Source organism: Eurosta solidaginis, chromosome 3 (genome assembly GCF_040869045.1).
Source record: "Eurosta solidaginis isolate ZX-2024a chromosome 3, ASM4086904v1, whole genome shotgun sequence".
In the NCBI taxonomy this organism is placed as follows: domain Eukaryota; kingdom Metazoa; phylum Arthropoda; class Insecta; order Diptera; family Tephritidae; genus Eurosta; species Eurosta solidaginis.
This window is the reverse complement of record NC_090321.1, coordinates 162,127,669-162,154,841: the sequence shown is the minus strand read 5'-3', so window position 1 is coordinate 162,154,841 and position 27,173 is coordinate 162,127,669. Positions and strand designations below refer to the sequence as shown.

At 37.5% G+C, this 27,173-nt stretch overlaps 1 protein-coding gene across 8 annotated transcripts in view; it reads left to right on the top strand.

Annotated features, from left to right (window-relative positions):
* The window catches only part of LOC137244515 (uncharacterized), a 304,677-nt gene that overhangs the window by 181,024 nt on the left and 96,480 nt on the right, over window positions 1–27,173 (top strand). For 7 of the 8 annotated variants that reach the window (XR_010951073.1, XR_010951070.1, XR_010951071.1 and 4 more), the window contains 3 exons: window positions 4,208–4,290; window positions 8,895–9,445; window positions 21,495–21,900. Coding sequence is in view for 2 of the 8 variants with exons in the window: in XM_067773590.1 (XP_067629691.1) it covers window positions 4,208–4,290; window positions 8,895–9,445; window positions 21,495–21,900 (1,040 nt within the window). In the remaining 6 variants the exon portion in view is untranslated. The remainder of the gene's footprint in view (window positions 1–4,207; window positions 4,291–8,894; window positions 9,446–21,494; window positions 21,901–27,173) is intronic. The other variant, XR_010951074.1, reaches the window with a different exon arrangement.

Here is a 27,173-nt window from a genome sequence, read left to right as displayed (position 1 = left end):
TCTGGTATGGGTTCCGGGACATAAGGGCATACCAGGTAATAAAATCGCGGATGAGCTTGCAAGAAATGGTACCTCTTTTCCACTTTCGCCATCCTGGAATGAGAAGAGATCGCGAGAGCTTCTCACCCTCCGTAAAAGGGACCTTTCCTTAGTTATATGTCTTCTCACTGATTAGGTTTGTATTGGACCGCATGCGAAAAGGATTGGCGCTCCATTTAATGATTATTGTAAGCTGCGCAACGAAGAAGAGCCTGAAAATGTTAGGCATCTACTCTGTGAATGTCCAACGTTCGGTAGAAGAAGGCAACGTTTTATGGGCAAGACGTTTCTCGTAGATCTGACTGATATAGCTGAGGTCAATACACGACGCTTAGTTAGATTCACAAACTCAACGAAGGTGTTTAATTAGGAGAGTAAGAACAAAACCCTATGGTTTCACAATAGGCATATAAAGGCGCAAGTGTGTCGCTCCGACGTGGACGGCAGCCACTTGAACTTAACCTAACCTAACCGAGGTGGTGCATGAAAAGCTACAGCAGAACGATTTTCCGTCATCACTTGTCAAATTTGATTTGGTGAAAAATCGGTTTCGGCGTTTTGCCATCATCAGTATAATTATTCGTATCTCGGAACGAAAACTGACACTGATGATGGCACAACGCCAAAACTGCGTTGTCTAAAAACCAAATTTGACAAGGAATGACGGAAAATCGTTCCTATATATACATCAGAACATGAGTACTTCCCCAAAACCTTCGAGGAGTGTCGCTAAAATAACAACAACAACAACATAGTCTTATAACCTGCGAAATGTTATGTGTACATGAACTTCTTGTTCCTGACGTGTTTCTATCGTAAAGGATGGTTTTTCATTTAAAAATACATACCGTGTTTCGCAAATTTTAAATTAAAAAAAAAATGCCTCAAACGGTAAATTTGTTTTTTGCATGAGAGAACTGTCAAATTCAATCATGCTTCGTTCATTACACTTTGTTTGAGACCTAAACAATGAAAATAAGATCAATCAATTTTGAAAATTAAGCTTGATTTAAGATTCGTTTTCGTTTCCAAGCAAGTATTGTTTTTTCCAATTTCAAACACGACTTTGGAGTTAATCGTCTGTTCATGACACATTCGTAAAATTTAATGAGTTTTAGACGCCTTTTACAATAATTGTTGTATAAATTTTACCGGTGTTGCAAAATGAAGAAGCAGTAAGCTGGGCAGTTCTACTGACTGGGTTGAACGTCGGTGAACCTGGTTAGATTCACAGATGCGGGATGTTGGCGCGGCTTGGAAAATAAGTTTTTTTAATGTATTACATATAATGTGGCAACACTACAAATAGAGTATTAGGAAAAATTAAATTAAAGTTGTAGAATTTGTTATGTATGACAATGACTTAAGAGACTGTCTACAAATATCCCTCTGTTGTGGCAGCCATGAGGTGCAAAAATATTTTACAGGCATTTGTGGCTGACGATTCGGGGAAACACAAAAAAACTTTAGGTTGAGCAAAATAATCACCCTTATCGCGAGTTTTATTTTCACCCGAAAATTTCACAGTTTTGTTCACCCTATTGCAGAGGATGGCGAAACAATTTTTCGTGTGCGAAAAAGATTTCACCTTATCGGCAACTCTTTGTTCGGGCGAAATGAATAGCGGGGAAACCCAAATTTATTCACTTATATTTTACAGGCGAACGAGAGAAAAACAAAATGTAAGTCATTTTTTGTTTTGAAATATGATATTCTTATAGTTACACATATGTACTTTTATTATTAGGAGTAAATCAATAAATAACGCACAACCGGAAGTACTGCTTGACAAGATGAACGGGAAAACGTGCCGGACTTTTGGAAGCAGCTTACTTTATGTTTAAATAGCCTTGGTCCACCTGTTAAGAGTGAAGCTGAGTGGAAAAAAGTAAAATGCCTTTATTGCTAAGTATTTAAATTCTATTTTTTATGACAACGTATCTTTTTCTTGGTATGGAATGACCAAAAAAGATATGTACGAAAGGCCTCTAAAATGCAATTTATGACAAGGGGACAGGAGGCGGACCCAACATCCTACAACTCCTAGTATTTCGAACTTTGTATAAAAATCGTGTGCAGTTTGACGTTGCTCTTTTAAAGTCGGCCAAGTTATCCATAGTGGACAAAGCAACGGTTCTAAAACGTTCAGCACATCTGAAAGTACCTCACTGAATCAAGATTGGCTAAGACCCACCTCAACGCCTTTATGATGTCCTCCCACTGCGAAGAAACGAAGACATGCGCTCAACTTTCCAATTGTTGGAAATCCAAGTTTTTGCTTCAATGGCGGGAAGCAGTTATTAAGAATATCTGGCAAGTATTTGAATACCGGCTTGTTTAGCCTGTATCATTGCCGAAAACTAATTGAAAAAAAGTTAACTTTTTATTCAAAATTGCTGAAATAACTTACTGTGGATCACTTAGTTCTCTCTGCGAACGAAAATCATACTCTACAAGTCACTTATCGTACCCGTCCTGCTATATGGGGCAGAAGCATGGGCCATGACAACAGCAGATGAAGCGGCTTTGAGAGTGTTCGAAAGAAAAGTTCTTCGAAAGATTTATGGACCTCTACGCGTTGGAGATGGCGAGTACCGAAGAAGATTTAATGATGAGCTGTACGAGCTATACGCAGACATCAACATAGTCCAGCGAATTAAAATGCAGCGGCTACGCTGGCTAGGCCATGTTATGCGAATGAATGATGATGCTCCGGCCAAGAAAGTGTTTCTATCGGAACCCGCCTATGGAAGCAGAGGTAGAGGGCGGCCCCCACTCCGTTGGAAGGACCAGGTGGAAAACGATTTAAACTCCCTTGGTGTGACCAATTGGCGCCGGCGACTGGTGCGCCTTGTTGGACGGCCATAACCGTTTAGACGGTTAAGCGCCAATTAAGTAAGTAAGGATAACTTAGTTCCAAAGCAGTCCTTTAATAGCCTCCGAACCGCTTTCACATGTATGTATGTATATTCTCCTCGCGCTCAATCAATACCAACCTAAGTGCAATACTAAACATTTTTTTATACATTTTTTATCTCTAATTTTGCTGTCTTTTAAGGAAATATGTGCTTGTTTACAAAATTTACACAATCGCATGTAAATTATTTGTTCACTGCTAATTCACAATAGAGCATCAGCTGTTTCGAAGTGAACTTTTGTTCGCCCGAAATTGCCGATAGGCGGAAAAAGTTCACCCGAACAAAAAAAGTGAAGGCGAAGACTTTTCCGTGTGAACTTCGCGATAAGGGTGAATATGGCCCTAGCCAACAACCGAGTTTTTCACAGATTTAGGTGTGATATATAAAAATTAAAGAATGTATTAAAATGTTTTTTGCTTATGCTGTAAGTTTTAAAACTTCTGGTTGATCTCTGTGAATTAAGCTAACAATACGTAATTGCTAACTAAAGTTGTATGTTTTTGAGGAAATAAAGCATTTCATACTTCCAATCATTAAATAGTGTGTGGATGTTTTTATTTACTCTACTGCCGTCCATAGTACAAAGGCAGTAAAGCTCACGTACTGCCTTAATGAATAATTAAAAATTCAAATCTAAAGATAAAATTATATCTTAAATTCCCCAAACGAGAAAAGAAGTAAAAGAATTATCCAAGACAAGAAAACAGTATAAAAATTAATACTGCTTTTATTATCTGAAAAATTGTTATGCAGAGAAGTTTAATATTTTAACATTAAACTAACTTTATAACACAACTTTACTGTAGGAATGATTTCAATGCAAAAAGATCAAAATGATCTATGAAAAAAGAAAAAAAAAAAAAAACAGTAATTTTGCTGCTATTAGATTTGCAAAACATTGGAGTCTAACTTCTGGGTCCGAAAAAGATTATGTACCAGTACAATATTTTAACGGCTCTGCATAAAGTAATTAAATGGGTCATATTGATTAATTTTTGTTGTGTACCAAATATAGGTTTTTTTAGTTAAAACTTGACCTTCATATTTCTCTGATTTCATTTTTTACATTTTACTGCCCTTTTGCTTTGGACGGCAGTATAGGCCACGTACCAAAAACACAACAATATTTGTTCGTTATTTTTTGAATTTCTCTGAAGCAATGTTTGTACATTTGTGATTTGTGCAGTGTTTAGTGTTTTTATGTCTTAACTTAGTTTTAATTGAAGTATGCATTTCTCTTTTATTTTCAGTCAACAAAATGGACGATATAATTCTCCCGAGCAAGAATCAAAATTCAGTCTATGTGCTTAATTCGAACGGCCGAGTGTACGAGGTAAGATATACATAGGATTTGTACTTAGAGAATCGCAATTTCTCCTGCCAATCATATGAAATTTATTCAGAAAAATCTCTTTTGAATGCAAACTAAATTGAATAGTATTTGAATAATTTGATCGCGTAAAACGATATAAACATCAATTTCTGGAAGTCTAACTTCTTACAAAATACCGCTAGTGTTACCCTTTTTCATTGATTATCCCTGCCATATATGCACATATGGACGTGGGTGCACGGCGCGACATGAAAAACTACAACAATCTATTGACCTATTCTGTAATAAAGGTAACATTTTTTACTTCTACAACTTTATTCGCGATTATCCTATTGAGAAGCTCTCGGGAAGTTTTTTTATATTTGTTGATCCTTGCAATACAGCCGAAATATTTTTGTATTATTGTAACTTAAAATGAAAAAAAATGTAAGGTGCGATAACGTCACAAGAGATTTTAGCCCGAGCTTCTCTTTCAATTGGCGTTGTGCTCCTTTTTTAAGTTTTCCTACAAATTTGCGGGACGAGATCTACATGCTTACGCCGACTCCAAATGGCAGATGGGTTTTCACTGAGAGCTTTTCGTGGCAGAAATACACTCGGAGTCTTTTCCAAACAATGCCGAGGGGCGACCCCCTGTTAAAAAAATGTTCTTAAACTTGTTTCTAAAATTTTGATGTTGCTTTGCCCTTTAACCCAGGATCTTCGGTGTAGTAGGGGGAGCACGCTACCATCTCACCACAGCGGACGGTTATGTTAAATCCTACATTAAAATTGGTGAGCCATTGTTTCGACTTTTAAAAAGCAATGCAATTTCCTCGAATGTCCTTTCGAGCTGTGAAAGTGATTTCATATAGTTTTGTCTGCTAACCGAGTTATAAAAAATCCAGTAATTGAAAACGACAGTTCAGCACATAAGGACATTAGGGGGATTTATATCAATTAAAAAAATCGGACCTCAAATAACCAAGTTATAATAAGTAATTGATTCTGAAACCTAGGAATGATCTTTTCTGTTTAAGGCCCGGTTTTTCAGTATTTGGTTAAGCTAAGCTTAAACTAAGTTTGCTTAACCTCTAGGCAAATTTAAACTCCAGTTAAACTACTGAGCAGTTTTCCAGTCGCAGTTTAAGGCCGCCTTTGGGGTAGGCTTTTTTGTACGGCGATATTGGTTTTTTATTATCTAGATAATTTGTAGATACAACAGCTGGATTTTGCTTACCCAACAAGCATTTAAAAGTATTCTTAACCAGATAGTTCTCAAGTTGATATACAACTTCATTCTCCAATCACTATCCAATCTTTGAGAATTTTTGTAAAATTTATTGCTCTCGAGTTGATCTCCAACGCCATTAGCATTTTCAAATTATTATCCAACCTTTGAGAGATTTTGAGAAATGTACAGTTCTAAAATAAATATTTAACACTTTTTTCCAGTTGATATCCTACATTGGATATCGAATTGAGGTGAAGTTGAAAAAAAAATCTCCAAGGTGGTACCACTAAAGCCAACAGCTATTTATTGTGAGAAATAAACACTTCATTGATAACAGTAATGAAGCGTAATTTATCAAAAATGAATTATATATATTTTACTTTATTTGAGTCCACACAAAGAACCACAAGTTGGCAACTATAATTTTTTCAACTTAAGAAATAGCATTTGTTGCTTTATAAAAAAATTCGCTCTTTTTCTGAGTACATTATGATTCTCAGCCACTGAGCCACTGTTTCGTACAAACTCTTGCGACTTTAGAGGTATGATAGTTATCAACATGAGCTCTAATGGTACTCAAGCCCAAACGAACGCAAATCACCGATAGGTTAACTAGAGTTTAACCCTGCCAAATTGGTCGCTTAAGCTAAGCTTAAACTTCAGTTAAAGTAGACTGAAAAACTGCAGAATAACCTTAAGAGTAGTTTAACTGACAAACTGAGTTGAACTTGTACTGAAAAACCGGGCCTAAGTATTAATCGAATCGTTCCAGTTAAACCTATTTTTGTGTTAACTTATTAATTCGGAATACTCGGAACGCATTTTTTCCGTACTACCTGACGAGGTAGTATAAAAAAATTAAACGATCACTTGCCTACCGAAATCGTTTCAATGTTCTGGTAGGTAAACAAAAATATTTCGCTACATATTGCTATATTTTTAATACTTCAATACAAAACCAGCTTACTGGCAAAAAGTTTAATCCGAAAGACCCCTTAACAAAAGCTTCAATTTTAAGGTCGGAGTTTTGCAATTCTTTTATCTCGTATGGGGTTATACGTATATTTATACACACTCACATATGTAAGGACTGAAGAGAATTGTGGTATTAGGCCCGGTTTTTCAGTGCAAGTTTAAATTCTATTTAAAGTTGACTTCAGTTTAACTCCAAATAATTGTATTTGGTACACAACAAAAATTTATGAATATGACCTATTAAACGACCTTGTGGAGAGCTATCATCATGTGATTCTGGTACATAATTCTTTTCGGAGCCCGAAATTAGACTCTAACTGCCTTCAGGTCTTTTAAATCTAAAAGCAGTAAAATTAAATAAATGAAATTTACTACGTTTATGCTTTGTAATCATTCTAATAGTGTCTTATCGAAGAGGTATAGTCGAGTAATCCATTTGTTATCGACGTATTATAAATATGTTATCAAAAACAAAGTTTATCAATGCGTTGCTGATTTTTTGTGGACGAGTACTCGTGAAATGCGATGTGTAAACATACCTACCACAACTGGGTCCAAGTCCTGGGCAAAGCACCATTAAAAAGTTAGAACAAGTTTTTTCAATTAGATTGTTCTTAGCGAGGTCGCCCTCGGGGTGTACGTCTGCGAACTGGGTTTTAAGTTAAATTCAGCTCTGTCAGGGGTTGAAGTTAACCCAAAACAGAGGTAACTTTACCAGGAACAAATAGTTCCGGGTTTTTCGAGAAGAGCTCCGTCGGTTTTTTATTTAGTTAGGACTCATATCGATTTATAATCTGCTTATTATCTTTCACGGCTACTTATCGTCAACTTATAGAGTTCTAATCGTCTTGTTATTGCCGAGTCGTCGGTTTCTTATGTTTTGTCATAGAAGGGTTGCACAATTGTCAACGATTTGTTATAGGTATCTGTATCATAGCAAGCAGATGAGTCGTCGTTAACAAATCGATAAATTTTTAATAACGAAATCGAAATTTTTTCCTTAACACGCCGATAACAACTTGGTAACACTCCGATAACATATCTTTAAGATTCCATAAAAATAATGATATTCTTTTTATAATATAACGATAAATTTTTAAGGAATCGATAACTTCCCGACAAAAAATCGATAACACCCTTATATGAAATTGGTAACAATCCGATAACAAATCGAAAAATCCAAAACTTTTCGATAAAAAAGGATAACTAATCGATTAGAAATCGATTAAATCTTTTATTTTAATTAATTTAACTTAATTATACCTAACTTTATTTTATTGTATTTTATTTCATTTGATTTTATTAATTTAATTTAATTAAATTTAATTTGTATTGTTCTATTTTAACTATTTTATGTTTTTTCTTTGTTTGCCTTTTAAAACATATAAATCCAGCCTAGTAAATATACAAAAGATGTTACAACTAACAATATAACGAAGTTAATTTCTACTTAAACCTGAATACCTATCTACGTGCTTTGTTTTTGTAAACACCTTTTGTATCAGTTATTAAAGTTACTCTTTTGCTAATTTTTGCTCTGGCTCTCTATTTCCGACGGCTTTCTTCTTGTGGTGGAAGCGTGCTCCGCCTAACACAATGAAGATCCTGGGTTCAACTATCGGACAACGCTACATCAAGGGTTAAGAAACCATTTTATTTTTTTCAATTAAAAAAAAAAAAAGTTTGTTTAAGCGGGGTCACCGTCGCGACGCGTTCGTTGGGGACCACTCGCAGTGTATTTCTGACGTGAAAAGCTTCTCATTGAAAAGTCGTCTGCCTTATGTACATATGCCGCCAATCTGTACGAAAAATTAAAATGAGCACGGCGCAAACTGGAAGAGAAGCTCGGTCTAACATCTCTTTGAAGGCATATCGCGTTTTGTATTTATATTTCTGTGCTCCCAACAAAACAGCGGTGTGTACACGTGTACTTGCATGCATTGTGTATGTGCTCAGAGACTTTAGTTTATATTTAGGTGACGTGTTTGCCTTGACTTGCTGTGTGATTTCATTCATATAAACTCTCACACATTACGCAACAGTGTGGTGACTATACTTACGTTCTCATTATTTATTACTCCATGCAGCATTCAATACCACACACAACGCCTGCACTTATATATTCTCTAGTACTCCATACATTACATATACCAATATTACGCATTACACCAGCATTTACATTCTACATGTATCCCCCATATTACAAACCTCTTACAAAGACTACACTTACGTTTACACTTACATCTTTCTCTTGCATTCAGGATTCTCCAATACCGTGAGTAAAGATGTTTACCCATGAATATGGCAAAAACTGTAAAATTCATTCCAAAATTTGCATTTTTCACAAAGCTCCAAAGAGAATTTACTTAATTGTACTTCTACAATTTTAAAGTTCATTATTTTTCTTTTCTTTTAGGAATTTGCACATCTAAATTTGACCGATTCAACTATAGCAACCAATGCGTCAAAATGCCAACACTCATTGACTCCTACATCCGGCAATCGTAGTTGTTCAGCTTGCTCTGAAGCATTCCAAAGTGCTTTACGTAATTTAGGTAACTTTAATGACGTCACGGAAACAATCGGATATCCTGCCACAATACCACCGCCTTTGCTGATGCCAATCGCCTCGTCAACAGCAACAACAACCCCAACCGCCACGAGTTGTTTACCGCCAGCAGCTGCTGCATTTCAAAAACTCTTCAAATGCAGCTATGTGGCAAATGTCAGTGGTGGCAATAGCGTAAATGCTGTACCTGGCGCTCGTTGTTGTGGAGGAGGTGTAGATGTGAACACTGCTCTAGGCACATGTAAAATCGAATCCATTAACAACAATAAGAAGAAGAAAAGTGCTTATGTAAAACCATCACTAATAGCTAAAAAAACGAAATTTCGAAAATTTATCGAAAAGGAAAAATGGAATACATGCGATGAGGAAGTTTCAAAAAACGAATGCCAACGACACCGGTAAGTTTGTCTTGCAAGATGCACGGATTGCAATGATTGCTTATGTTCTTTTTCTGTAAAACCGCGAAATGAAAAAAAAAAAAATAAAATGCAAGCACAAATTTATTCAAATGTATGGAAATTTGGGTTCACTTCATCGTTTCACAGAACGAGAAAATTTAGAATTTAGAACACTTTCCACGGCAGCCGGTTCTATGTACCGGAGCGACTCGGCAGTTTTTTCCCGACCAAAAGCTGTAATTTCAGTGTAACCCCATTTAATTTGTTGCGTCCCTCCCGTAAATTGTTATCCTTGGAGCAGCTGCCTGCAGCTAGACTGCTCCATACCCTCCTGCTCCGGGAAGGTATTGAACCTAACCCCGGTCCCAGGCTGTTGTTCTGATGCATATGTCGGAAAATGATTTAACTCAGATGGACATACTGTTGCCAGCGTGTCACGTGTAAACGATGGTTGTATCGCTCGGGCTGTTCTGGGTTAGAACGTTAGTCGCCCCCGAAAATTCTAAAAAACCTTTGTGGCTCCCCGCTGTTCGCGTCCAAGGACGTTCCGCGGGTTACTCCCAAGCGTATCTCTACCACCTTCTAGCAGCAACGTTGCCCCAGCAGGCCACATTACAAGAATCTACGTAGTATGGACAGTAGCAATGCCGAGCACCAGCTTTTACAAAACACAGTGATGAAGTACCCATCGCTTTCGCCAAAAAACTTTATCTGATTCGAAGAAATGCGCGAGCGCCTTTTGCCAAAAATTTATTACATTCTCCAGTAGACAAGGCCAGATGTCGCGTAAACAGACAGGCACATTACTCCCTTCCCTACCGGAAGGAGTTACGATCATTTCCTATGCTGACGACTGCACGATTATGGCTACGGGACCTGGCTTTTCAGTTGAGGAATTAGTTTCTAAAATAAACAGCTATCTCCCCGATCTTTCCGGTTTCTTCACCTCTCGCAACTTGGAATTATCACCGACAAAATCCACGACCACCCTGTTTACGACGTGGAAGGAACAGATGACGCAAATAAAAGACGTTTACGTCGGTGGTGTCACGCTACCTACTGTCAGTCACCCAAAGATCTAGGGGTAACGTTCGATAATACTCTGACCTTCAAGGCGCATGTCACCGAAATTGTATCTAACGTACGTACGTGCTTGCCGGCAGCACCTGAAAAAATGATAAAGGAACGTTGCTAACTACGTACAAAGCAATTGGCCGGCCGCTCACGTGCTACGCGTCACTAGTTTGGTCGCCTGGTCTTAAAAACACATACTGGAAAAGGCCGCAGGCCTGTCAAAATGCAGAACTGACACGGGATGTCTCCTTATGACCCCACAACACCACCTACATAGTGAGGCCCAAGAGCTCAACATTAAAGAGTACAATGAAATGCGGAACAGGCAGTTTTTGCTAAACTGTCACAAACCAGGTCATCCTAGCAAACCACTGCTTGATCTAGTCCCACCTCCACGGGAGTTAAGGGAACATCTCCATAGCCCTATGACGAGATCCGGAACCTGCCAACATAGAAGTTTGATCCAGAAAAGCATAAGGAGGCCCTAAGCAAAATCCACACAGAATCAGTAAACGCATTTGCCAGGACGCGCCCGGTGAACCCTGTTATCAATATACAATATCCTACTCTTGCAGAAAAAGAAAGCACTATTAAGGGAGACACGGATCACCCTGGCCCAACTTCGTGCTGGATACTGTAATACGTTAAACTCTTTCTTGTCCAGAATCAATCCCGATATACGTAATGCATTAAGCATGCAATGTGTCCCCACATGACACCAACAATCTTTTCAGTTGTAATGTGAAACTTACGCCTCCCGGTAGAGGTCTTTGATGACAATTTGTGAGTGGTCGTGCCAATTGAATGGGGCGATGCATTGTTAACACAACAACAACAAATAAAATTTAGAAACAAGTTTTTTAAATTAGAAAAAAGTTTTTCTAAGCGGTGCCGCACCTCGGCACTGATTTGGCAAACACTTCGAGTGTATTTCTGCTCAGTGAAAACTTGTCTGGCTTGCAGATGCCATTCGGAGTTGACGTAAAATCGCTTAAAAATGCTGATGTCTTAAGAAAGTATGCAGGTGTCTACATTATAACTGAGATTTATGTTAATAATATGTTTTTTCTGGGTCAGTATCGTGTTACACGATAACGTATCGCAAACCAATTTTTCTCAAACGGTATATGTCAATCTATTCGTAAAAATGGTAGTGCATTATGAATCTATTAAGTAGTTGTAGACACCATTTCACGTATTACCTCAATCCCAATGCTATTGCGATTTGAGGGATTGAATTCGATCACGGATCTTATAACACGATACGGACCATGGCCTTCCAAAACAACTTGTCGCTACATCAATCAAAATAAACAAGTAAAGAAAAGTTACTTTACTCAAACAAGGACGGAGCGGGATGTGCCCGAAAACAATATCACGGATATATCAAGAAATTATTACAAAAACAATCCCAAAGTGATCCTGACATTGTTCCAACTTGGTTCCGATATAACTAGTCGTCAAAATGATCCTCAAGTCGCCCCGAAATGTTCACGAAACAGTACCGATTAAGTCCCAAAATGTTCCAAGAATATACAATACAGTTCCACCTCTTTCAAAATTTTATCAAAGTCCGTCAATCCTTTACGCGTGGACAAAGATCGCAGTGTATTCCATATTAGCTTATTTGCAAGCGCATCCTTTCTCCCAACTGTAACCTTTTATTCAGTTCTTAAGCCCTCCGTAACAGTAATATAGATAAAAAGAATTGCTAATATATTTTACATATTATTATTTTTAAAATGTTATATAAAAGGGTTAAAAAACCTCTTGACACAAAAATATTTACTGAAATTCTATGAAATTCTTAAACTTTTTAAATAATTACTCTGGTTTACAGCCAAAATGCACCAGAGACGCCATTATGAAATTCCTATGTAAAATCACCCCCTGATTCCGAAAATAAAGGTTATTTTTAATTCTATGGTAACGTTTTTGAGATATTTACAAACAAAAAAAAAATGGGTCCACTTAATCATATATATCTCAAGAACGAATTGAGCAATTCTAAAACGCTTTGAAGCTTTTAAAAGGTAATAAAATTTGCTATAAACTGTGCATACAACACTTTAGTATTAACTTAAGTACTTAAGTATTAAAGGGATATATTTACTTGAAAGCTTATAACTTTTGTATTAGTCCATCGATTTTGTAGAATGAAACCTTTTTTTTTTGGTAACAAAACAGAGCTTGGAGAGAGACAAAATCTGCTAAAAAATAACAAGTTTTCGGGATCCTTCCTCGCAAAATACAAATTTTTTTATATTATTACAAAAAAAATTGAAAAAATCCGTAAAGATTGTTCGTTATCTTTCTGAAGGGCCTTAAAGTGTTGTACCCACAGTTTATAGCGAATTTATTACCTTTTAAAAGCTTCAAACCGTTTTAGAATTGCTCAATTCATTCTTGAGATATATAAGTTAAGGAGCCCAAGGACTAGGGCTCCAAAAAGTTAAAGTTGGGGGCCGCCCCGCGGTTTAGTTTAGTCAGGGATTTGGGAGAGCAAATTGTTGTGTTGCTGATCGAAGGGCAATCCTCGGTCACCCCGAACGTTTCAACTTCGTTTATTAGCATTTTTTTATAGCTGAGGTTAACCTGTTGTCCTTTTATAACAGCGGCCCGTGTTATTAGGAGTCGGTAGCCATCTGGTTTTACCTTTGGCATTGAGAGTACGTACAAAAGTGTGCTACCGTTTGAATACACGGAGGCCGACCCGTACTCTATGGCTTCAATGGTGTTCTGATATGGTAGGGAATCTTCCTCCATTATGAGCCTTCCAATCTCGTCTCGATCAAGAAGATTTGTGTTGATTACGCCAGATTTCGCCATTTGGCACACTTGGACGACTTCTGACACCTGTTCCTTCAATATAAGGACTTTGCTTAGGTCAAGTAGTTCGATATTCTCCTCGCTAATGTTTTTGCTTATAGCGTTAATGTGGAGCATCGCTTCGTTTGCTTTCTCGATTGCCTCGCGGGTACCGTTGAATAGTTTTTCGTTGACCCGGTACTGGTGATTGTTGTTTATTATCACGTCATTCATGCTTCGAAGAATCCGCTGCATCTGGAGACCCAGCTATCCACTTCCATGCTGATCCAATCCAGTCAATGGAACGTACCCTTCGTGATTTGCTTATTTGTAGTTCGTCGAGACGCAGCTTAGTTTGATTTAGGTGGAATTGTAGCACAGTCCGCACAGCCCTGCTTGTAATATCGTGCTCTGTTGACTCCATCAATTTGACCAAAGCCGTGTTGAAGTAGTTTAGGTCGACCAAATGGACTAAACTGAAGTGTCCGTTCAGGATCCAACCACGCCCGTGCTCAATAGTTACTAGTGGGGAGCCATAATTGTAGATGTTGAGGCCGTACACGCCAGATATTAAAAATAAACTGTGTTCCATTATGGAGAGAAAAAAACTCATTAGTGTTGGTAAGATTAGTATTGACCATTTTTTGTTTTTAGGCACTTTTATTATTTATCCCAGGGACGGTGAACTAATAATAAATGGTTACATAATGTAAATCTTGTTTTCTTTTGTATTTTTTCCTTTTATTATTATTATTTAAAGAACATTCTATTGTATAATAAAAAAATCTTTCCACACTAAGGGAAGAGTTAAAAAAAAATTAAATTTTTTGTGTGCTTTTTTGAATTTTATTATTTTATTTATGTGTTTTTTGTTGCGTTTAAATGTATTCCTATATCCTACCACCGTCCCCGGCTACCCATCGTGGTACTTGGAAGGTCCACAGGATCCGAGAGCATGGATATGAAAGGGAGGTAGTTTGTAATTCTTTACTTTTGTTTGAAAGGTAGCGTTAAAGGCTACTACCCTTGGATCCTGCCGCCTTACAAAAACTCGTGGTAAAGAAGCTGAGGAAAGAGGATAATATTTCTAAGAATTACTGAAATGTTTCCTCCTTACCCCCTTCTTTAAAGTTTTTTATGTTTTTTTTCTTTTTTTTTTCTCTATTTGTCTAATTTGCCTTTTTTAGTAAGCGCATAATAAGTTTTTTGTTGTGGGCAGATTTCTTAAGAAAAAAATTTATTTTTTATTTTGCCTCTTTTATTAAGCGTGTAATTAATATTCTTGTGGGCAGATATTGCTTCATTAAAAAAATTTTTTAAACGAAAAATCGTTTCCTCTGTTTTTTTGTATTTTTTTGTTGTTGTTTTTTTTTTGTTTTTTGCAATATTTTATGTTGCCTCTTTAATCGCTTATGTGGTTTGTTATAGAAAAGATCTTTGATCTTGAAATTGACGCCTTTTTCTCGTCGTCTGTGCTATAGAATTTCAAATCTTTGGGTCCCTTATTGGGACATCTTTTTGTTGTTGACTTCCCGTGGTGACCTTTTTATCTCATTTTCTCTTTTTTTCTTTTTTTCTTTTTTCTCTCCTTTTTTTTTTTTTTTTTTTTATGTTGGCGTATTTTTTATCTGCGCTTTATGAATCCTTTTGCCAGTGTCTGTGAGCAATGTCACTGTATTGTCTTTACCAACCGTTTCCTTTTTGTAAAGTGCCTTTTGTTTTGATTTTATCTGTTTATCCCTGACGTAAATCTCATCTCCTGGCCTAAATTCCTTAGCTCTTTTCCTTTTTTTATTCAATCGGAGATTTCATAACTCCTGGTTTCTCTTGATTTGTTCCCTGATCTCCTTGTGGACCCTACTTTTGAAGTTGGTTAGGCCTTGGTAGTTAATTCTTTCGGTTGAAAAATATGTCGCTAGGCTTCCTCTTTGTTACAGAGTGTATTGTTGTGTTGTAACGATCGACAGCAATATACACCAATTCCTTTGGTCTAGCGTTATTAATTTCTTTCCGGAGGCACCGATAAATCTCAATAATGGTAGAGTGGAATTTTTCGATCTGGCCGTTTACTTCACTTCTTTGAATTGGAGTCTGATATAGTTCGATTCCCAAACCTCTTATGTAGTTACATACCAATGGAGTCATAAATCCCCTCTCATTGTCGGTGACTATCATTTTAGGAGTTGTGAAATAGTGTATTACTTTGGCTAGCTTAGCGCGGAGAGTAACGGATGCTTTATTTTTAATGTGAAAAAGCTTGGCAAATTTTGAAAATTTGTCTATGCAAGATAAAAATTTCTCCCCTTGAATTTCAAAAATGTCCACATGCACTATTTCGCATGGATATTTCGGCACTGGGGTCTCTTTTATCGGTGGTACTGCCGGATGCCTATCATACTTGTTAGCAAGGCAGGTTTCACAGTTAGAAGTGAAATTTTTTATCTTACTAGCCATTTTGGGAAAATAATACTTTTCCAAGATTTGTTCCCTATTTTCTTTTGAGTTTCTATGGGCCCTCCTATGTTCTGTCTCTATTATACCGCAAATCCTATCCTCGTTGGCCACATCCTCGACCACCCTCTGAGTTATCCTAATTTTGTATAAAAGGAAATTTTCTATATATACTTCTTGTAGGAGTTGTAAGTAACTTTCTGGAATCTTTATTCCATTTATGAGTGCCGGGTTTAGGCGTTCCTTCAAGGCTTCGGTTAAGCTGGACTTTTCAATTACATCTAGTCTCACATAATGACGAGTGAATCCTGGATGTGGGTTTTCAACACAAGTCATTGCATTCCCCTCCGTAAAAATTATTTGGTTTCGGAAAACGTTCAAAGGGGCTTCAACGTGTGGAATAAGGTCCGAAGAATCCTGTTCAGCACTGTGAGCTGTCCCCTCGTCACTTCTAGCTTCTATTGGTGCATCGTTGGGTTCCGATGGTGCTGTCAAATGGTTTGCCTGGCATGGAATTCTGGAGAGAGCATCCGCCACGACATTCGATTTACCAGGAGTGTAAATCAATTCGTGGTTATACTCTTCTATTCTAGCCTTCCACCTCTTCAACTTGGCGTTATAGTTTCGACTTCCTAACGCAAAAGTGAGAGGCTGGTGGTCAGTGAAAATTCTAACTTTTTTCGCCCCATAGAGGTAGGATCTCAAGTTGTCTAGAGCCCAAACTATAGCCAACATTTCCTTCTCGTTTGTGGCATAGTTTTCCTCTGTTCTGCTTAAAGATCTTGAGATGTAGGCGATGGGTCGATCTTTCCCTGTTTCTCCTTGGGATAGCACCCCACCAATGGCATAGTTTGAGGCGTCGGTGGTAAGGTTGAACGGTTTTTCGAAATCTGGAAATGCGAGAATGTCTGAGGAAACGAGTAGTTTTTTTAGAGTATCGAAGGCCTGAAGGGCCTCGGAATTCATTTTGATACGCACTCTTCTAGATTGGTTTGCCTTGACCTGCGAATTCTCACCGCGTGTGAGATTGGTCAAGGGTTTAGCAACCTTAGCGTAATCTCGAATGAACTTTCGGTAATACGACGTCATTCCCAAAAAGCTTTTTAGTTCCTTAAGCGTTTCTGGGGGTGAGAGGTTCTCTATAGCTTGGACCTTTGAAGGATCTGCCTTCATCCCGTCGGATGTTATTACATATCCCAGAAATTCTACTTCCGTTCTCATAAACTTAGTTTTTTCCAAATTCGCTCTCAAATTAGCATCCGCAAGCCGTTTAAACACTATCTCTAAATTTACTAAATGTTCGTCGGTACTTTTTCCAAAGACAATAATGTCGTCGATATACACGTAGCATATCCTCCCTATATACTCTTTAAGAACGTCATCAATCATTCGCTGTAATATAGCCGGAGCGTTTTTTAACCCAAAAGGTAATCTCAGAAATTCGTACTTTCCATTCATTGTTGAAAACGCTGTTTTGGGTATATCTGTTTCTTTCATTGTGATTTGGTGAAAGCCTGAGGTCAGATCTATAGTTGTGAAATATTTTGCGTTCCCTAAACTGGCCAGCGTTGCATTAATATCTGGGATAGGATAGGCGTCTGGCACGGTGACTGCATTCAGACGTTTGAAGTCCACTACCATTCTATACTGCTTTTCACCAGAGGGTTTGGGTTTTTTCGGAACTACCCAAATAGGAGAATTGTACGGGCTTTTGGATGGTCGTATAATTCCTTCTTCAAGCAACTCAGTAATTTGTTTTTCTACCTCTTCCCTCATGTTTGCAGGATATGGGTAACTTTTCGTGTATATGGGCTCATTCGTGGTAGTCTTTATCTCAGCTCGAACTGTGGTTTTAATATTTGATTTGATGTTAAGTGGACCGAACAAATGAGAATACTTTTCTATCATGGCTTTTAGGCTTGGGAGAATTGCGTCGGGTATATCGTCAGTTTCGAAAAAATTTAGGCTTCCTACGACTTTGTTTTTGAGCGGAATTCTTATATTGGGATCTATTGTAAGGACATGTTTTTTCCTGTCTATGACGGCACCCAGTTCTTTGAGGGTGTCATCGCCTATTATCCCATCAAACGAGCTTAAACCAGGAAGTGCGTAAAAGGTTACCATAGCTTCGTTACCAGCATTTTGGAAAAATCTCCCGCTGATTTTTTTGTTTATTACTACAGGTCCCGCTACGGTGGTTACTGAGAAAGGTGGATTGATTGGGACTGTATTAGTTGCCAATTCAGGTTTTATAAAATTTTTATTTGCCCCTGTGTCAACTAAGAACTTTAGGGCTACTTTGTTTGGTGTCAAACAAGTGAGATAGGGTATACTGGATTGCGCGGTAGTGCTCATATGAAATAGGCTGGTGGCCCGTCCGCCATAAAATTTACCTGCTGGAAGTTGTCTTCTGTCGATTCAGCATACGTCGAAGGTCCGCTTTCTACATCTGCGCTGTTGGCTTCCATGTTGTAGAGCCTCTGCTGTTTGGGCATCTTTTCAATCGATGATGCAGGTCCCCTTTTGAAGGCGTTGTAATTCGTCGGTCGGTTCATGTAGTTCACCTGTCTGGTTTGAACACTGTCGTCGACATCCATTCTTTCCGCTGTTCTTGGGGCTGCGGGTCTAGCAGGAGGTGCGGTGTTCGTCCCTTGATTGCCTTGGAATCTGTTGTAGGATGACCGGCCATTCCCTTGAGTATTGTTCCGATTCGCCCAGTTGTATGTAGACCGTGATCGAGGAGGTAACGGTGGTCTCTGAGTAACTTGCGACAGGGTATTGGTGGGGACAACTACTCTATTTGGAGTGTTTGCATGGACTATTGTGTTCCTTAACGTTAGGTTCTGGATGTCAAGGCAGGCCGTGTACGCTTCTGGCAGTGTTTTTGGCTTCTGCACTATAAGCATACGTGACAATTCTGGACTGAGGCCACGTATGAAAACATCGAGTGCCCTGTTACGGTACGTTTCCACAAGGACCGACACGGTTTCCTGGCTATAGTCATCGCACTTGATTTTGTTCACTATTAGAGACAACTGATGATTGACCGTTGCGTAGAAATCATCTAATTTTGAACCTCTCTGAGCTAGCTGATTCAGTTGGTGCTCTAAAGTCCTAATGTCCCTTTTGTCTGCGTAATGCAGTGATAATACCCTTTTTATTTCTACCCAATCGCTATCGAAAACATTATATGCTACCAGTGCTGCATCGGCAAAGCCACGGATTTTCTGCCTAATATGTTGCAGGATGGCACGATACAGGGGCCTTTCCTTGACGATATCGTAGTCCGACAGAATTCCTTCAACGCTGTGAACCCAAGAGATGTATTGAGAAGGGCTGCCTTCAAAAACTTGCAGCTCCTTCACGCAGTCGGGGAGTCTGCCAATATCCTTTAGGTCTTGCTCCGACAGTGGTGTTCGCACCGCTGCCAATACCCCCTGTGGCTGCGTTCTTACGCCACCCTGTTCTACTCTTCCCAATCGCTCATCGATTCTGGCAAGATTTTGTTCTAAACTCGCGTTATTGCATTCAATTTCCCCTAGCCTAGAGTTCAGAGCAACACCGTTGCTTTCTATACCCCCAAGGCGTGTCTCAAGCCGCCTAATCTGCTCGAGCAGAGCATTAATGCCCCCATTAAGTTCATTAACTTTCGTGGCTAAAGCGTCCATTTCAGATAAAAAAAAAATTTTTGTTTGAGATTAAAAAATATATTTTTAAATTTTAATTTGGCACACGGTGGCTCTTTAAAAATTGTTTTTTATTATTTTTTTTTGTGTTACTTACTGGCGTTCGCGATCACCTGACGGGATAGTCCTTATAGCACAGACGATTTATTTGTTTTTTGTTTTAGTTTTAAGGTTGTCCTTACACTTTGACAGTTTCCTGCAAAGAAAAAGAGGACTTTAGTTACATTTGTGAAACTTTTACCGTGTTCTTATGGCAACGGCGACATGTACCAAGTTGGCGTTTCACAGTACATTAGTCTTTAAATAATTATGGTTTTGGTCAGGGGAGGCTGTGTCACTCCTTTTTAGTCGTCGACAATCAGATTGAAGGCAACCTACTAAGGCACAGTTGCTCCACAACGCCCTGGACATATTGCGAATCTTTAGCGTGTTCTTATGGGTACGCTGAAAGTATCGCAAGTAACGAGTGACCGTTTCCAGAGTGCGCTGATGTGTACCCTGGAAACTTCACAAAAGGATAAGCCGGCCCAAGTGTGTTCTTTTGTGTACGCTCGGGTTAACTTTTAAAGCCGGCCCAAGTGTGTTCTTATGTGTACGCTCGGGTTAACTTTTTCAGAAGGAAATTTTTGCCGTATCCTGAAGGGAGCGGCAAGTTGCATATTGCAAAAAAAAAAATTTTGTGTACATGACACGGTCACAGGAGTCGTTAACCATTTTTCGGCCTTTGGTATGGTGAGGTCCGTCCTAGAAGTATAGGTATACGGACTCACCCAGCCAGTGTGATTATACGTGCACTTGGAATAGCAATAGTCGGGCCGTAGGATAATTCACTTATAAAATGTTTAAATTTTCGTGTTGAATTTTATTCGCGCGCCAGAGGATCTTAGGGGTCACAGGCTCGCTTCTTTTAATATTATTCCTGTATGGCCCTCTGAGGGCTTTTAAGATTGGACGTAGTAATTTACTGCGTGTAGCATCACTTTTCACTCGACTTTTTGTTATTCACTTGTTTTTTTTTATTATTCGTTTTAGCTCTCCTGGGGAGAGGAGCTTTTATACCCTGGAGGGTCCCGAAGGGAATCGCAGAGTTAAGCTATCGTTATAACCGGAGGGTCCCCTCGAAGGTGAATCTCGGTTTTGGTATTTTCGTTATTGGCTGTACAAGCCTTAAATTATCTAAGCTGAGGTCTTGCCTCTCTATATTTTTTTATTCCTTTATCGGTAAAATTTCTATTATTATTTTTTTTCTTAGCACTCCACTATCACTATCACTTTGTCACTAATCACTATGGACCTCACATTTAAGGAGGTCCTTTTTGAAGAAACCACTTGCCAGTGGGTCCCTGCTCGGGCGCCAGTTAAGGAGCCCAAGGACTAGGGCTCCAAAAAGTTAAAGTTGGGGGCCGCCCCGCGGCCCCATTGCAACCTGAAAAGATCCAAATAAAAACAGGTTTTTCCGCTTAACAATATTTACCATTTATTTCCGCTCAATGTCAAAAACAGACTGACTCTATCATTCACTTAACCTAAGCTCTAAGCTTCTACATTAATCTAAGTGATTTCATAATTGCTGACACTGCACTTCCCACGGTTGGCCAAAATAATAGTTTTCGCTTGTGTGGCGAATCACACGGCTTGCATTTTGTCCGCATATCATATCGCTTACGCTGCAGTTCCCATGGATTGCATTTTGTCTGCTTACACAATATGATATCGGATCGTTGACTTTGCTTGTGTTTGTTGAAGTGTGGTGTCAGCACATTCTTACAAGTAAGTGTGTCTGCCCCCTTGTTAAGTTATATGATTAAGTGGACCCATTTTTTTTTTTTTTTTTTTTTTTGAAAAAACGGTAATTCGTAAATATCTCAAAAACGTTACCATAGAACTAAAAATAACCTTGATTTTCGGAATCAGGGGGTGATTTTTCATAGGAATTTCATAATGGCGTCTCTGGCGCAGAGAAAAAATTGGAATTTGTGATTCAGTGTTATCTGTAACTATCAAATAACGGTTCACTTGTCTCTATTTAGTACTAATAACAATGGGTGTATCCACTGCAGCGGTTTTACAACGCCCGATAAATGTCGTACCAACTCATGCGTGAAGGAATCAAATGCTGCTGAATCAACGGCGTTAACAGCCACAAAGGCTGCAATGGTAACTTGTGGGCCGTTAAACAACATTGTTAAATATTATTGGAACAGTAAAATTGATTCAAATGATGCAGGTAGTGGGACGAAACGAAATCAGCGACAGATGAAATCGAGCAATTGGAGCGAAAATGATGATAACAACAATCAACAGCAAGAAAATTTACAAATGCTAAAATCGTCACAACAAAGGCAAAAAAACAATTACGAGCTCTATAAAGAAGCAGCCGAGCTGATCGGATTGTCCTGTACGCTTTGTGATAACTGTCGTTGCTTAGAATGCCAGGTAGGTGAATAAGTTATTATTTACCATACACAGAAACCACCGTACCTTGTTTTGATATATTTATACCTTTCATGAAATTGAAATGGTATATTAATTTCGTCACGAAACCGAAAATTGTAAGTCCTTAAAGGAAAATAGATAGACCCACCATTAAGTATACCGAAATAATCAGGTTGAAGAGCTGAGTTGATTTAGCCATGTCCGTCTGTCCGTCTGTCCGTCTGTCTGTTTGTATGCAAACTAGTCCCTCAATTTTTGAGATATCTTGATAAAATTTGGTGAGCGGGTGTATTTGGGTGTCCGATTAGACATTTGTCGGAACCGACCGGATCGGACCACTATAGCATATATCCTCCATACAACCGATTTTTCAGAAAAAGAGAATTTTTGTAATATCTTACCCAATTTAACAGATTGAAGCTTCAAACTTCACCATATACTTTCGTATATTGCACATATTGTTGCCTGAAAAAATTGATGAGATCGGTTGTATATATAGTATATATCCCCCACAACCGATTGTTCAGATAAGGAACTTCTCGTAATTACTGCCCCATTTTAAGAGCTAGAGGCTTCAAATTTCAACGAATGCTTAGGTATATAGCATATATTGTTGTCTGAAAAAATCATAAAGATCGGTGGTATATATAGTATATATATGGTGGTATATATAGTATATATAGTATATATATATATATTTTTGGCAAATTTTAGCCCCATTTTAACAGCTAGAAGCTTCAAATTTCACCGAATACTTACGTATATAGCATATATTGTTGTCTGAAAAAATCATAGAGATCGGTTGTATATATAGTATATATCTCATACAACCGATTGTTCAGATAAGAAACTTTTCGCAATTTCTACCCCATTTTAACAGCTAGAAGCTTCAAATTTCACCAAATGCTTACGTATATAGCATATATTGTTGTCTGAAAAAATCATAGAGATCGGTGGTATATATAGTATATATCTCATACAACCGATTGTTCAGATAAGAAACTTTGCGCAATTTCTGCCCCGTTTTAACAGCTAGAAGCTTCAAATTTCACAAAATGCTTACGGATATAGCATATATTGTTGACTGAAAAAATTATAGAGATCGGTGGTATATATATTATACTCTTCATACAAACTGTCATTTTTGCCCCTTTTTTACGGCTAGAAGCTTCAAAATTCATCAAATTTCATCAAATAGTTACGTTTACGTCATATATTTTTGAAATACGTGATTCGTAGTCATAGTTTTTACATGCAGACCACAAAAAACGTGAAGCTTTGCATCCTCACACTGATTACCTACCTATTTTTATACCTTTCATGAAAATGAAATGGTATATTAATTTCGTCACGAAACCGAAAATTGTAAGTCCTTAAAGGAAAATAGATAGACCCACCATTAAGTATACCGAAATAATCAGGTTGAAGAGCTGAGTTGATTTAGCCATGTCCGTCTGTCCGTCTGTCCGTCTGTCGGTTTGTATGCAAACTAGTCCCTCAATTTTTGAGATATCTTGATAAAATTTGGTGAGCGGGTGTATTTGGGTGTCCGATTAGACATTTGTCGGAACCGACCGGATCGGACCACTATAGCATATATCCTCCATACAACCGATTTTTCAGAAAAAGAGGATTTTTGTAATATCTTACCCAATTTAACAGATTGAAGCTTCAAACTTCACCATATACTTTCGTATATTGCACATATTGTTGCCTGAAAAAATTGATGAGATCGGTTATATATATAGTATATATCCCCCACAACCGATTGTTCAGATAAGGAACTTTTCGTAATTACTGCCCCATTTTAAGAGCTAGAGGCTTCAAATTTCAACGAACGCTTAGGTATATAGCATATATTGTTGTCTGAAAAAATCATAAAGATCGGTGGTATATATAGTATATATATGGTGGTATATATAGTATATATATATAGTATATATATATATATTTTTGGCAAATTTTAGCCCCATTTTAACAGCTAGAAGCTTCAAATTTCACCGAATACTTACGTATATAGCATATATTGTTGTCTGAAAAAATCATAGAGATCGGTTGTATATATAGTATATATCTCATACAACCGATTGTTCAGATAAGAAACTTTTCGCAATTTCTACCCCATTTTAACAGCTATAAGCTTCAAATTTCACCGATTGCTTACGTATATAGCATAGATTGTTGTCTGAAAAAATCATAGAGATCGGTTGTATATATAGTATATATCTCATACAACCGATTGTTCAGATAAGAAACTTTTCGCAATTTCTACCCCATTTTAACAGCTAGACGCTTCAAATTTCACCAAATGCTTACGTATATAGCATATATTGTTGTCTGAAAAAATCATAGAGATCGGTGGTATATATAGTATATATCTCATACAACCGATTGTTCAGATAAGAAACTTTGCGCAATTTCTGCCCCGTTTTAACAGCTAGAAGCTTCAAATTTCACAAAATGCTTACGGATATAGCATATATTGTTGTCTGAAAAAATTATAGAGATCGGTGGTATATATATTATACACTTCATACAAACTGTCATTTTTGCCCCTTTTTTACGGCTAGAAGCTTCAAAATTCATCAAATTTCATCAAATAGTTACGTTTACGTCATATATTTTTGAAATACGTGATTCGTAGTCATAGTTTTTACATGCAGACCACAAAAAACGTGAAGCTTTGCATCCTCACACTGATTACCTACCTATTTTTTATTTTATATTTATCTTAAAAATCGTTTAGATATGTTCAAATTTCACTAAATGCTTACGTGTATAGCATATATTGTTGTCTGAGAAAATCATAGATACCGGTGGTATATATAGTATATATCCCATACAACCGATTGTTCAGATAAGAAACTTTGCGCAATTTCTTCCCCGTTTTAACAGCTAGAAGCTTCAACTTTCACCAAATGTTTACGTGTATAGATTATATTGTTGTCTGAAAAAATCATTGAGATCGATGGTATATATAGTATATATCTCATACAACCGGTTGTTCAGTTAAGAAACTTTGCGCAATTTCTGCCCCTTTTTAACAGCTAGACGCTTCAAATTCCACCATATGCTTACGTATATAGCATATATTGTTGTCTGAAAAAATCATAGAGATCGGTGGTATATATATTATATACCCCATATTAACTCTAATTTTTGCCCCCTTTTTACGGCTAGAAGCTTCAAAATTCATAAAATTTCATCAAATAGTTACGTTTACGTCATATATTGTTGAAATACGTGATTCGTAGTCATAGTTTTTACACGCAGACCACAAAAAACCAGAAACTTTGCATCCTCACACAAAGTACCTACCTGTTTTTTATTTTATATTTATCTTAAAAATCGTTAAGGTGTGCAGATCTGTTCACTATATATTTCTTATCTTATACATCCGATTATTCGGAGATTACGAACGGGATAAGATTATTGTTCAGCGCCATTCATGAAAGGTATGAAGTCTTCGGCACAGCCGAAGACAGTCCCGTTCTTACTTGTTTTTATTTAATTATTGTAAATGAAAGGTTCTAGATAAGAGGATAAGAGTTTTTTCAAATAAATGAGCACTTTTAATAATAAATAAACTATTTTAATAATAAATAAGCTATATAAACAAATAATTGTCGTAATAATTTTATTCTTTTAAGGTGCCCCAATTTTTCCTAAATAATTTGTTCCAATTCCGTTTAAATATTTCTAATTTTATTTTACCAACTTCGTTACAGTTTTGTTATATTGCTTCTTAAAATCGCTTCTTAAATCGTAATTTCACACTGACTTATCCCAACTGTGTCCATAAGAGACTAGATTTGGGATCAATTATACCCCACTGTAGACAAAAAGGGACCAGTCGCGGTCCACTCTCCTTAGGGCTCACTCCCACAATTTTTTGCCGTGAGTGTACAGACTTCGATGTGACAATTGTATCCAGTATTTTCATTTAAAACAGTTATTAGTGTCTTACGTGATCGATTTACTCGTCTCGTAAAACTGCTTAGTTGGTATCGTGTTATACGTGTCCGTATAAGCAGTAATTTGGTATTACGATTTCAGTGAGCGTACTCAAAAAGTCGTCAATAAAACTCATTCGATAGCAAAAAAAGGCTTTCGAAAACATTTAGGCTGTTCACAGTCCCTTCTAATTTGGTCATTTTACCAACAGCCAAAGCTTTGTATATTTATCGCAGTGTATATTTTTTGTTTTTGTTTCGCTTGGAATTCCCAAAAACCTCTTTATGTTAATTCCTTTGGTAATTGTGAATAAAACGTAAAAACTCGCATAAACACACATTGAATTGTTGAGCAAACAAGCAAGGAAGGCTAAGCCAAATTACAGCTTGCAAAACTTTTAAATGACCTTCTTTTAAAAATGGGCGGTGTCACGCCTATTGTCTAAAATTTTACTAATTTTATATTCTGTGTCATAAGGGCAACCCACCTACCAAGTTTCATCGCTTTATCCATCTTTGGTAATGAATTATCGCACTTTATCAGTTTTTGCGAAATTTTCGATATCGAAAAAGTGGGCGTGGTTATAGTCCGATTTCGTTCATTTTAAATAGCAATCTGAGATGAGTGCCCAGGAACTTACATACCAAATTTCATCACGATACCTCAAAATTTACTCCAGTTACCCGTCGGACAGACGGATGGACGGACGGACATGGCTAAATGAATTTCTTTTTTCGCCCAGATCACTTTGATATATAGAAGTCTATGTATATCTCGATTAGTTTATGCCATTACGGGGTATCGTTATGCGAACAAAATTAGTATACTCGGTGAGCTCTGCTTAGCTGAGTATAAAACCGTACACTCGAAGAAGAAATCGTTCTAAAACGAACGAAACAAGTTCAAAATTAAGAACATTCGTTGACAAACGTCTGTTAAGTACGTTTTTTCTTAACTCGTGACCGATGGGCTTGTTTTAAGAACAGTTTTTCCCAGCACACCGTTCGTATTTTATGACCAGTTTGGTATTGATGTGTGAACTTTCTGTGCTCATTTTAAGCACTACGTGGGCTTGATTTAAGATTTTTCGTTCTCACGCCTCGAGAACGATTTGGGATCGATTTAACATTTTTCGGTCTCAATTCAATTGATCTTTGGTAGGAGGGGAAAGTATTTTTTTTTTTTTTTTTGGAATAGATACCCATTTATTTTTTATTAATAATAATTTTTTTGTCATAAATAAAAAATATTTATAACAAACAAATTTTTATTAAAATTCAAGAACTTAAGAAAAAGTGCATAATATGCATTTTTTCATT